The 11,659-nt window shown below is 42.7% G+C and overlaps 1 protein-coding gene across 3 annotated transcripts in view; it reads right to left on the minus strand.

Moving 5' to 3' along the window:
• The window catches only part of ANTXR1 (ANTXR cell adhesion molecule 1), a 270,413-nt gene extending 262,018 nt beyond the window's left edge, over nt 1–8,395 (minus strand). For all 3 annotated transcript variants that reach the window (XM_017522085.2, XM_017522087.2, XM_037736156.1), the window contains exon 1: nt 7,814–8,395. In XM_017522085.2, coding sequence (XP_017377574.1) covers nt 7,814–7,971 — 158 coding nt within the window. In that variant the 5' untranslated portion in view covers nt 7,972–8,395. The remainder of the gene's footprint in view (nt 1–7,813) is intronic.
• Nucleotides 8,396–11,659: the final 3,264 nt, after the last annotated feature.

Genomic DNA, 11,659 nt, shown 5'->3' on the forward strand with positions numbered 1-11,659 from the left:
GGCAGCAGGTGTCAGGAAGGAGATTCCACCAGCCTGGCTCCCAAAACTACCATCATAAGCAGAGCCCCGCTGACCCCTATCAGACATGTAGTATATGCCGAGAATAAAACTTCATTGTTTGTGTAACTGAGATTCAGGGGTTGTTTGTTACCACAGCATAACCTGACCTTGCCTGGTTGATTTGATGTTCTTTTGCATATTTAGATTATTTTTGCTTTTGTGCGTAGATCATGAGTCAGAGTGGCTTGGGTTTGAGGCTTAGCTTCACCACTTAGACTGACCTTGGCTAACCTCTCTAAACCTCGGTTTTCTCATGTGTGAAATGGTAATGATGACTGTACAGACCTTATGGACATCGTAAACACTAAACAGGATCATATGGGCGAAGTGTTTACTATAGTGTCTGGGAGGTAGCAAGGGCTCAGTAAATGTTACTTCTTATTTTTTATTGATCTAAAATTGCTTTTTCTTGGCCCCTGCCCCAAATCCTCATTGGAGCCTTTAGCTTTGGCTGCCTAGAGTCTTTCTAACACATTTCTCCATAAAAAGCTGATAGCCTGGGACTTCTTCCTGTTTATTTGGGATTTCTTGCCCCTCCCAGGACAGGACATCACTTGCAACAGGCATTGTTTTATCCATGCCTGTATTGGTGTATACACTTGTGATCAAATTTGAGTATAGCATCTATGTCAAATGAATGGAAGAATCTGCTGAATTAAATTGGAGAAATCTAATTACCTTTTCAGTATGAACCTGACATGTCTGAAAAACATGTTAAGAAATGTTCAAATATTTTCTTTGTCTTTTATTGCAGAGTAATCAGTGGGAGAGGCGAGATCCAGTCTCTTCGCTGCACATCAAAAATAGACACACGTTCTAAATTAGCATAGAGCAAATCCGATTTGCATTTATGTGACAGCCAAGTCTTCCTAACTGATCCCAGAATTTGTTTCTGGACCACTAGGAGTCCTTTAGCATTTGGACATAATTACAGGTTATCTTAGGACAAGTGCCTTCCTCCACCACTCCTGGATTCTATTCTCAGCTTGACACTGAATTTAACCAGGTCTCCACAGCTAAGGAAAGTAGAGGTAGTTACTTGGCTGACCCAGACAGAAACACAAAACAAAACACTTTTGCCTAACTTATTTTTACTTTTGACCCATATGCCAAAGCATCTGATTTGCAGGCAGTTCTACCAACTGGCTTAAAAGGCCCTCCTGAAATGTGGAATCTAACTGGAGGAACATTTAAAACCAAGCATTAAGTCCATCTCAATAAAATAAATAAATAAATAAATAAATAAAATTCCTGGCCCCTGGTAACTTTTTTTCTGATGCCCTTTAAAATGGTTATTGTAAAAGATAGTGTGGCAATTCCTTAAGGACCTAAAGACAGAAATACCATTCGATCCAGCAATCTCATTACTGGATATATACCCAAAGGAATATAAATTGTGCTATTATAAAGACACATGCATGCATATGTTCATTGTAGCACTATTCACAATAGCAAAGACATGGAATCAACCTAAATGCTCATCAATGATAGACTGCATAAAGAAAATGTGGTACACAGACATCACGGCAATCTATGCAGCCATAAAAAAAGAAGGAGATCATGTCCTTTGCAGGAACATGGATGGAGCTGGAGGCCATTATCCTTAGAAAACTAACTCAGCAACTGAAAATCAAATACCAAATGTTCTCACTTACAAGTGGGTGATAAATGATGAAAACACATGTACACATAACGAGGAATAACTGACACCAGGGCCAGTCGGAGGGTGGAAGGTGACAAGAGGGAGAGGATCAGGAAAAATAACTAACAGGTACTAGGCTTAATGCCTAGGTGATAAAATAATCTGTACAACAAACCCCCATGACACATGTTTATGTAATTTCTTTTAACTTTTAAGTTCAGGGGTACATATGAAGGATGTACAGGTTTGTATGCACCCCTGAACTTAAAAGTTGAAAAAAAGAAATTAGAGTATGAAATGAGAAAAGAGGAGATAAAATTATTATTTGCAGATTATATGATTATATATCCAGAAAACCCAAGAGAATCAACTAGGAAATTATTTGAAACAAGAAAATAATTCACAACAAAATCAACACAGATAGTTCTATCCTATATATGTCTAAGAGCAAACAAGTTAAAAGTTAAAATGGAAGAAAATTTCCCATTACAATAACCAAATGACCAAATACTTAGAAATGAAATTTACAATAAATATGCAAGATTTATGTGAATTAAAATGCAAAAAATTAAAAATACATTATTGTAGCATCTTCAAGGTGCCTTCTATTGAACTCCTTGCTTTCTATTCAGAGCTAATTTTGCAGACACTAAGCCATCTTCCAATGTATTTCCGAAAACAAGCTATGTCTGTGTGTTTTAGCACATTTACAGACTTCAGTTTGTCTTTTCCATCAGATTCAGTCTGAACAAATTACTAATTTATCACAATCAAATGTCCTTAAAGTCTGACTCAGCAACTAACCCCCCAGATTTCTGGAGCATTTCTCTGGGGTTGCAGGGGGCTGGAGTTCCTGATACTTTCCGTCAACTGCAGCTGATTTAACAGCAGAGTAGTAGCTGCTCAATTAAGTAACCTTAATTGCCTTATGCACCACGATTTACTGAAACTCTGATGCAGGGATTTTTAATTCCTGGAATCCACCCAGTTCCTCCAGTTGTATTGCCATATGCTTCTCATTATGGTCCAACTGTACAGGGAAGATGAGTGGAAAGAGCTGGCGTGGGAGTCAAGGGCAGACACTGTCCTGGCTCTGTCGTGATCTAATCCTAGGTCTGTGGGCAAGTCACTTAACCCAGTGGACTGAACAAAGTCCATTGATCTTCAAATTAGGGACAGTCGTGCTTGCCCTACCTACCAAACAAGGTTGTCTTTGGGACCCTTGTGAGAGAGCATGAGTCTGCAAGACTCATGCAAGTTCCCAATCCAGTATTGCTTTTTTAAGTTAAGTAGTTGGGAACTCAGAAGATATTTTCCCAGAAAAAAAACGCCAGTATTATACCTGATGTGAGGTTTCCAGTCTAATGCTATAAAAATCTGTCTGATGATCCTGTCCCTGCAGTACAATATATAACATTGGTCCTGGAGATCAGCATCATCAGGGCATCACCCAGTAGTGGTTGCTATGGTTGGAACTCTGGGAGAGTGGCAACATGGAGTCCCCTTATACAGTGGAAGAAAGAGAAAATTGGTGCTGAACAGAAGGGAAGTGGCCAGGGATTCGGGGGATCTCATGGAGAAGGAGCACATGGTGAGCCTGTGGGGGGCCTTTAGACATATAAGGATTTATTAGGTGCAGAAAAGGAATGACAGGCAGTGGCTTTGGAAAATCCTATAAATAAAGCTGCTAGCATTTACTCCTCCCCTCCAGCCCACCATCTCCATTCCTCCTGCTCTCCTTCCCACATTCTGTTTTTTAAGTCTTTAGGGCACACATAACATAGCTAGCCACTTGAGATTCATGATGCAGAATCCACTTTCTCCATTCAAGTGACTAATAGCTCCATGTGAAATAGACCAATATGTCAATACGTAAACATATACTGTAGTAACAGAGGGTGGGAGGTGCTGTGAGAGAGGAAAGGTACAGTCATGTCCGTGTGTTGGTCAAATGGGTGCACTCATCTTGAAAGGTCCCCTGGAAGACTTAAAAGAAGCCAGCTGCTGCTTTGCTTTTTGTTGAACAGAGCCTTCCAAATCTAACTTTTCAAATCCCTGATTGAATTCCCAGCAATCTATTTTTCCTGACTATAACCAGAAAAGCATGTTTAAGTGAACATGAAATTCCATCAGTATAAAGCCTTGTGCAGCCCAGTCCACCAGCCCAGTCGCCAAAGCTGCTAATAATGCCCTATTGTGTTACTGTGGTATTTTCTAGGTTATCATTATGAAGTCTTTGCTCCTGGTTGAGAAAACATGATGTTCCATTAAATGTATAATCTGGGTTCCCTCCAGGCCAGAGATGCAGCCTGCTTAAAGCTGAAATGAGCTGAGATTTAATGTCATGGAAAAGAAAACCAGTTGCTGGGGAAAAGGGAGTTCCAGGGATTGGGAGAAGAATGGTGGATTCAGTCCCCTATGATCCCTCGGTTTCAGACGGTAGAGAGTGTCTTGCCAGCCAAAGGATCTAAGAAGCCCAAGGAAAAAATGAGTCAGCATTTTTTCAGTTTCCACTCTGGCTGTGGTTGGGTGCTGGACAGCACTGTGTGAGGAGGTTCTTTCGAGGACAGAAGATCATGTCTTTAGGGACCACCCAGGGGCCTGTTTGCTACCACTGCCTTTCGGTCCACCCCCCAGCTCTGGACTCATCAATCTCATAAATTAGCCTGGATCACAATGGTAAGCTAGTGGTGTGTGTACTATCACACCAAGTTCTAGCAAGCTTTTCATTCAGCACAAAAATATCCTTCTCTTCCAACCATAGAACAGCTAAAGGAAGTCAGAGGCATCCACCTGAATGTCTGTGACGGTCTCTCCACCATTTTTTCCCTGGAGCATTTTTGAGTCCCCAGTGTGCTTCAGAGAATTCTATGGTGCATTTAGAAATTTACTCCAGGATTAAATATAAAAGCAGCAGCATCCCTTATAATAGCAAGGGGCTTGGAAGTCAGCACGCTGGTTAGAGACTCACTTGACATGATTTTTTAAAAATTCAAAATAACTTAGTTTTGTTGAATATAAAAGTAATAAATGTTCATTACAGAAAAGTTTGAAAATTAAGAAAAACATAAACAGAATTTAAAATTCTACCTGCTAGAGACAAATACTACTACCATATTGGTAAATAGAGACATACACGTGTGTGTTTAACTTTTTAAAACAGGTAGAATCATAATGCAGGTGACATTTGGTAATTGCATTTTCATCTAAAAGTATATAGTAAGAATTACATATTTCTCTTAAAATAGCTTACAAGCACATATAGCATGCAATGTATGTTCAATACTATATATATATCATACCTTAGTAAATCCCCTGTTGTTAGACACATATAATCCACAGCTTTTTATTATAAACATCACCTCCATAAACATATAGGTAAGTACTTCTTTGTGACTATTTGGATTTTTTCTTTAGGAAATGAAATTGCTGGATGGAAAGGGAGACCCCTCATTTTTTAAAGGCATTTGATATACATGTGGCCAAATTATCTTCTTGTCTGCACTATCCAGTACAGTAGCCACATGTGGCTATTAAAGTTCAAGTTAGTTAAAGAAAATTAAAAATTAACGTCCTTAATGGGACTAGCTACATTTCAAGGGCTAAAGTTACATACGGCTAGTAGCTACTGTACTGAACTGCACAGACATAGAATTTCACCATCCTAGAAAGTTCTACTGGACAGCGCAAGTCTAGAAAGACTGCACCAATTAACATTTTCCCTAGTAAGAGATGACAGTGCCTACCTCCCGCAAATTGGCCAATACTGATTATTGTAATTCTTTAAAAGTTTTTGTCAACCTAATAAAAATTATATTGTTTGATTTTTTTCATTTTTTTGATTAATAATGACCTTTTTAGTTCATTTATGGACTTTCATATTTTTTCTCTTGTGAATTATGCATTTAGGCTATTTCCTATCAGGAGTTTTCTTTCACTACTTTTTATATATGGAAATCAATCTTTAGAGAGTAATTCATGTGGCAAAATTTACTGTAACTTCTTATATTTTTCATTGCTTATTTTTCATTTATACAAGCGTAAAATTGTAGTATATTCAAATCTCTCTTTATTTTCATTTATGGTTTCTGCCTTGTTATGCTTTAAAAGCTCTAAATCTAAGGTTACAGTAATATTCATCTAAATTGTCTTCTAGTTCTTTCATCATTTCATTTTAAATATTTAGATTTTCAATCTTTCCGAAATTTATTTTTGTGTATGGTGTGTAAAGTATAAATCTAATTTTTTCTTTTCCCATGTTATCCATCACTTGTCCAAGAACCATTTTTTTTTTAAAATGAATCATTATATACTGATTTGAAATTCCACTAAATGTTTACATGTACTTGGATCTACATGTACTTGTCTTTTTAGATTTTCTACTCTATCCACCTATTTGGTCTTTACCATCCTGTTTTTATTAATTTACACAGTAATACATTTTAATATTTGGAGAGATGGAGAGAATGTCTTCATTATTCTTTTCCAAAAATGTTTCAGCCCTTTTTACTTTTTTTTTTTTTGCTAAGATAAGCCTAGAATCATGTTGTAAAATTCTTATCATCAAAACAAACTCTTCCAGAACTTTGATTGAAAAGTTGAATTCAATTTCTAAATTAATTTGGGAAAAACTGGCTATCTCTACAGTATCCATAACTCTATAGTACATGGTGATTCTGTCCATATATATATATATATATATATATATTTTCCTGAATATCATTCTGAATTGCTTTTTAAAAAAGCACAAATGAGGAGCACCTCCGACTGTTTTCAGGCACTGTCTCCGAGTCTGTGAGCTGGCGCTCCTAGCTACTAGAAGTAACAAAAGAAATTCCATTCCTTAGCTCTGGAGCATATTTTCAGTATCCACCTTCTCATAAATCTGCAGAAAAGAAATCTCACTTTTCATCCAAAGAATCTGGAGTTCAAAACAGCCTTTACGGAAAAATCAAACTCCAGGGGCAACTGCAAAGCACATTTGGTGTCTAGCTAGCCAGCTTATTTTGCAGGACTCTTTTTTCCAACTCCTAAATACTTTCCAGTCTGTGAAATCCATCTCCCCACCACTGCAACAGCAAAGCGCCTCTCCTGGCACTGGAGAGCTCACTCAGTTTTAATGAGCACGGATCTTCTATGAGGGGCTTTTATTGTTGAAGTTGGTTTTCAGCAGATAGCATGAAGCTTCCTTGGGTGACTGTGGGTTGGCAAACCTATGGGGATTTGGGAAATGCTTCATTGGTCAGAATTCAGCTCTCCCTTGAACAGATCCTAAAGCCTAACCATCATCCATTTTTTTTTTGCGAGGAAACCAGGGCTCCTGCACCTCCCTGGTAGCCCACCAGTCAAACGGCCAAAACCTTGAATTCACCTACATCTGGGGTTCTCAAGTCGAGGGGGAGGGACATTTGGCAGTGTCTGGAGATATTTTTAGTAGTCACCACTAATAGAAAAGGAGTAGGGGGCGGGAAATGTTACTGGCATCCAGTGGGCATTGACCAAGGATCCTGCTAAACATCCTGCAACGCATGGGACAGCCCCCACCACATGGAATTACTGGGATTCAATCTCAGATGTGCCAAGGTTATGGAACCCTGCCTTTCATTTTCACCCAGTGCCCCGTGAGAAGCATGCATTATATGATTAGGAGCAAAGGTAATGCCTTCCATGGAGCAACGTTTCAAAAAAAAAAAAAAATGCGACGATTAACTTAAACATGCCCAAGCCTCTAACTTTAGGAGTGCCTGCAAGCTCTGTCTTTGGTAAGCAAGCCTTTCCCACCAACACTGGAGGGAGTCACAGAAACTCAGCAAGACAACAGCATCCTCCAAGTCCCTGGCACGCTCCTGGGACACAGAAAGCAAGGCAGAAAAGAAGCCTGTCCCCTTCCGAGCAAGCGGCGTCACCTTGGCTGCGGGCGATGGAGCCGAGGCTGGGCGGAGTGCGCCCCAACAAAGGCGCAGCGCTCCGCCGCCGCCTGCCGCGGTCTCCCTGCGCCCTTGGAGATGCGCGCCTGTCCCCAGGCGACCCTGCCCGCGAGCCCGGGCCGGGCCGGGCGAAAGCATCCTCGCCAGCTTAGCCTGGGGTGGGGGGACGAGTCGCTGCACTTACTTGTCCAAAATGAAGTACAGGTCGAATCCGCCGTAGCAGGCTGGACCCCCATCCTCCCTTCGTCCCCCGTGCCCGTGCCCGGCGCAGATGAGCACCAGAGTGGCCAAAGAGAGCCACTGGACGCCGATGCCTAGGGCTCTCCGCTCCGCCGTGGCCATGGCCCGCAGCCGGGGGAGAGCAGGGTCCGCTCCTTCCCACGCTCCGCGAACTCGCCACGACCCTCAGGGACGCGCCATCTGCGGGCCCCTCGTCGCGGGTCCTTTATTCCCCCTCGCTCCCTCGCAACTCCCCGGAAGCAATTGTCTGGAGGAGTTCAAGATTTTCCCTCTGGTTTCCGCTCCGATGCTGTTTCTGGGTTTCGGGTTTCAAGGATCCCAATCCGGTCCTCCGCTTCTTTAAAGGGGCTGCTCCGGGCGGGGGCCGCCGGGACGCTCCCGAGGCCGCGCCGAGGTTTTGCAATGGAAGGAGTTCCGTCCCGACGGTTCTTTGTCCCAGATTTTAAATATGATGGGATGGGTTTTCAAATTGTTCTTGATGGGGGGAGTGCTTTGCCTTCTCTCCTTCCTCTCTGCCCCCCTTTCTCGTTCCTACAGGGAAGAAAGTTCAAACGCTGCCACCTTGTGGACAAAAGCAGCGAAAGCACGCGTGGAACCCGTGGGAGTGCGGCGGGGGCGGGGGCCTTCCAGGCTTCGGGTATAAATCTCCTGTCCTTATCATTCTCACGTGAGCGGTGCATGTTTTCTTACTCCTTACTTCTTCCCATGAACTTTCCCTTTCTTTTTCCATGACTGCCTCTCCATTCTCTCTAGCCCTTTTATCCCTCCTTTTCCTTTCCCATCCCGCATCTGTTGATACATTCACTGAACATTGGATGAGAACTTGTTTCCTCCAAGAACAGTGGCTCCGGCTCCCCAGGCTAGGACCTTTGCAAACAAAGCCACTGTGCAGATGAAGTAGGGAAAAACGAGGCCTTTGTGTCTGAGTCATCTGAGTGACCTTACATAGTTTTTGCCTGGACCGTAAAAGAGACTGTCGGGGTCCGGTCTGAAAACAGCACAAACAACCCCACAGAGTGTGGTACTCAGGGCTGCTCCCGGCACGGAACAGCTGAGCCTTCTAGACTGCCACCATCTCCATCTTTTAGAGATTCTATGATAATAGTTCTTTTCCGCCTGTGAACTTTGACTTTTTCTCTCTTTAATTTAGGACAGAGGAAGTAAACAGCTTACAAGAGTCTAGACGGTACAAGCAGTTTGGAACTGGCAGGAAAGTTCTGCGCTAGTCTCTAAAATGGAGAATCTTCCTTAGAGCAGCTTTTGATCCCCAGTTCCGAGTGGTGCCCCAGTTCTAGCTTCCTATTGTCTACCACTCTGGGAGCCCTCAGTGCATATGCATGTACCATTTTCCCAGGATTCTTCTTCCAGACACACACCTTCCCCTCTACTTTGGTGCCTTCCAGACCATTACACCCCAATATGACGGTCCATGGTGGTTTTCCCCAACATGTATACCATGGAATCCTAGTGCTTGGAATGGTCCACTGACCAATAATCATGTTGTCAAATCAGCCTTGAAGATTTGTTATGCATTGCACTGACCTGCCTCCAAAATGAACCCAGTGTTTCTTGCCTCCTGGAATTCACACCCCTCCCGCCTTGAGTGAGACTGACCTGTGAGTAATTAATAAGAGGGTGTACGGCTTTTGAGGATAGGCCATGAGAGATATTGCGCTTTTTCCCTTCTCTCTTGCATCACTCATTGTAGGAGAGCCCACTGCCATGTCGGGAGAACACGCAAGCAGTCCCAAGGAGGGGTCCGTGTGGCAAGGAACTGAGATCCCTGCTGGCAGCCGATACCATTTTGCCAGCCATGTGAGTGACCCATCTTGAACATAGGTGCCCCAAGCTCCTGTGAAGCCTTCAGCTGACTGCAGCCCTGGCTGACATCTTGACTGCAACCTCATGAGAGGCCCGGAAACCAGAACCACCCAGCTAAGCCATTCCCTGATTCCTGACCCACAGAAATAAGCTAATTTTTATCAGTTTAAGTCTGTAAGTTTGGGGGCAATTTTAAATGTAATAAAAACAAACGTGTAGTATCGTGTTAAAGCCTTGAGAATTTCTGTAGGAAAAAATTACTTACCTCTCTTTCCCATACTTACTTGACCATGAAACTATTGTTTCATAGATAACATGTATTAAACCCATACTGTAGGAATTATTTCTCTCAGTAAAAAAATAGTTGGGGGGGAGATTAAAATACCCTAACCTTCCAAGTCTTCCTCTTCTGTATCTTCTTTCTCCTCAAAGGGTTGAAAACCCACACTGACCCCACTGCAGCTTGCTGACTTGAAAGACAGTGAGGAAATCTATAGAAGTCAGATGGGTAAGGGAAAGCAGGAACACTGGTGGGAACTGGTAAAGAAGAAGAGGGATATGACAGTGTGATGGAGAGAGTGCTTATGGCATTGGCAAGGAATAGGAAAGGGCTTGAACGTGGAAAGGAGGGCAGGAGGAACCAGGGAAGCATTAACAATGTCTTCTCTCATCCTCATGCCCTCAAGGCCCTCTCAGGTTGTTTAGAGTTTGGGTGACAGAGGAATGTGTTGAGAGCTTTACAGGCAAAATCGTTTAGAAAGTTAGCCCAGAAGGAAGCAGGAGGTGTCCTAATAGAGCTCTTCAAAGTTAGAGACACCCTTATCCAAGATAGATGAGGGCATAGTTCTTCCAGGGCTGAATGGAGAGAGGATATTTCATGGGAAACAAAGTAATGGGGAAGGGGAGAGAGAGCAACAGGCTCCTCTGGGACAAAGATGGTATTTTTGGGAGGGACTTAGATATTTAAATGTCCCAGTGTGTCTGCCTATTTTTTCGAGGATTGTAGAAAAAAGTCCATCTCTAGATTTTAAAAGGGCTCCACGCTTCTCTCCAGCCTGAGGAAATCCATTCCAGGCTGTTTCTTCTATCTAGAGGGCTTTGTGCCAGCCTCACTCACTGTGGGGAAGTGTCCTCCAAACATTCCCATGAAGTGAACTTGAAGTTGAGCTTCAGAGATATGTTATTTGCAGGGAGGGTTTAAAAATGACAAAGATGTCCATAGTCCATAACAGTGGTAACTGAAACCTCTTCTATGATCCTAGCATGTTCGCTCAGTGGGAGACGTTGTCAGGTGTTAGAAATTGGCAACGACTTTTCCCTTTGTTTGTTGGACTGTAGTGGCCTCATAATTAGTGCTCGTAGAGAAGTTGGAGAGTCACTGCAGGCTAGAGGGGGATTTGGGGAGAGTCTTGACGGGTTTCTGCTAGCATTTCCCAGATTGATTTCACAACTGAGAGACATCTAAATTTCAGTATCTTCCTACCCAAATGTTACCATCCTCTTGAGTTAATTCTCAGTGCTCTGACTTGATTGGGAGTGTTCTGGTTCCTAATGCCTTCCAAGGACTCCAGTGTTCTGGAAGAGGTGGATCAGCCTTTTTAAGGTCCATAGAGATAGATATATGAGGTTTGGAAGGGACTCTTCTGCTTCTCTAATTCAAGGCAGTGGAAGAATGATATACATGGTGATGTTCAGCCTATGGATGCATAATTCTGGAGTTGGAAAAGTACAGGAGAAAATTAACCATGCATGTGAGAGTGTTTGAAGGGCAACCTGGAAGCCTAGGCAGGGATGAGTTTCTTATATGAAGAAGTAGTCAACAGAGCCACATGCTACGGAAGTCAGGAGGATAAGCCCTAAGAAAACTCCAGGAGGATTTGGCACAAGTGTCACTGTGTCACCAAGGAGCATCCCAGTAAAGTAGTGCAAAGAATGTTAGATTGCACTGGGTTACCAGGAAGCAGAAGGC

Source organism: Cebus imitator, unplaced genomic scaffold, assembly GCF_001604975.1.
Source record: "Cebus imitator isolate Cc_AM_T3 unplaced genomic scaffold, Cebus_imitator-1.0 Scaffold23, whole genome shotgun sequence".
Taxonomy (NCBI): domain Eukaryota; kingdom Metazoa; phylum Chordata; class Mammalia; order Primates; family Cebidae; genus Cebus; species Cebus imitator.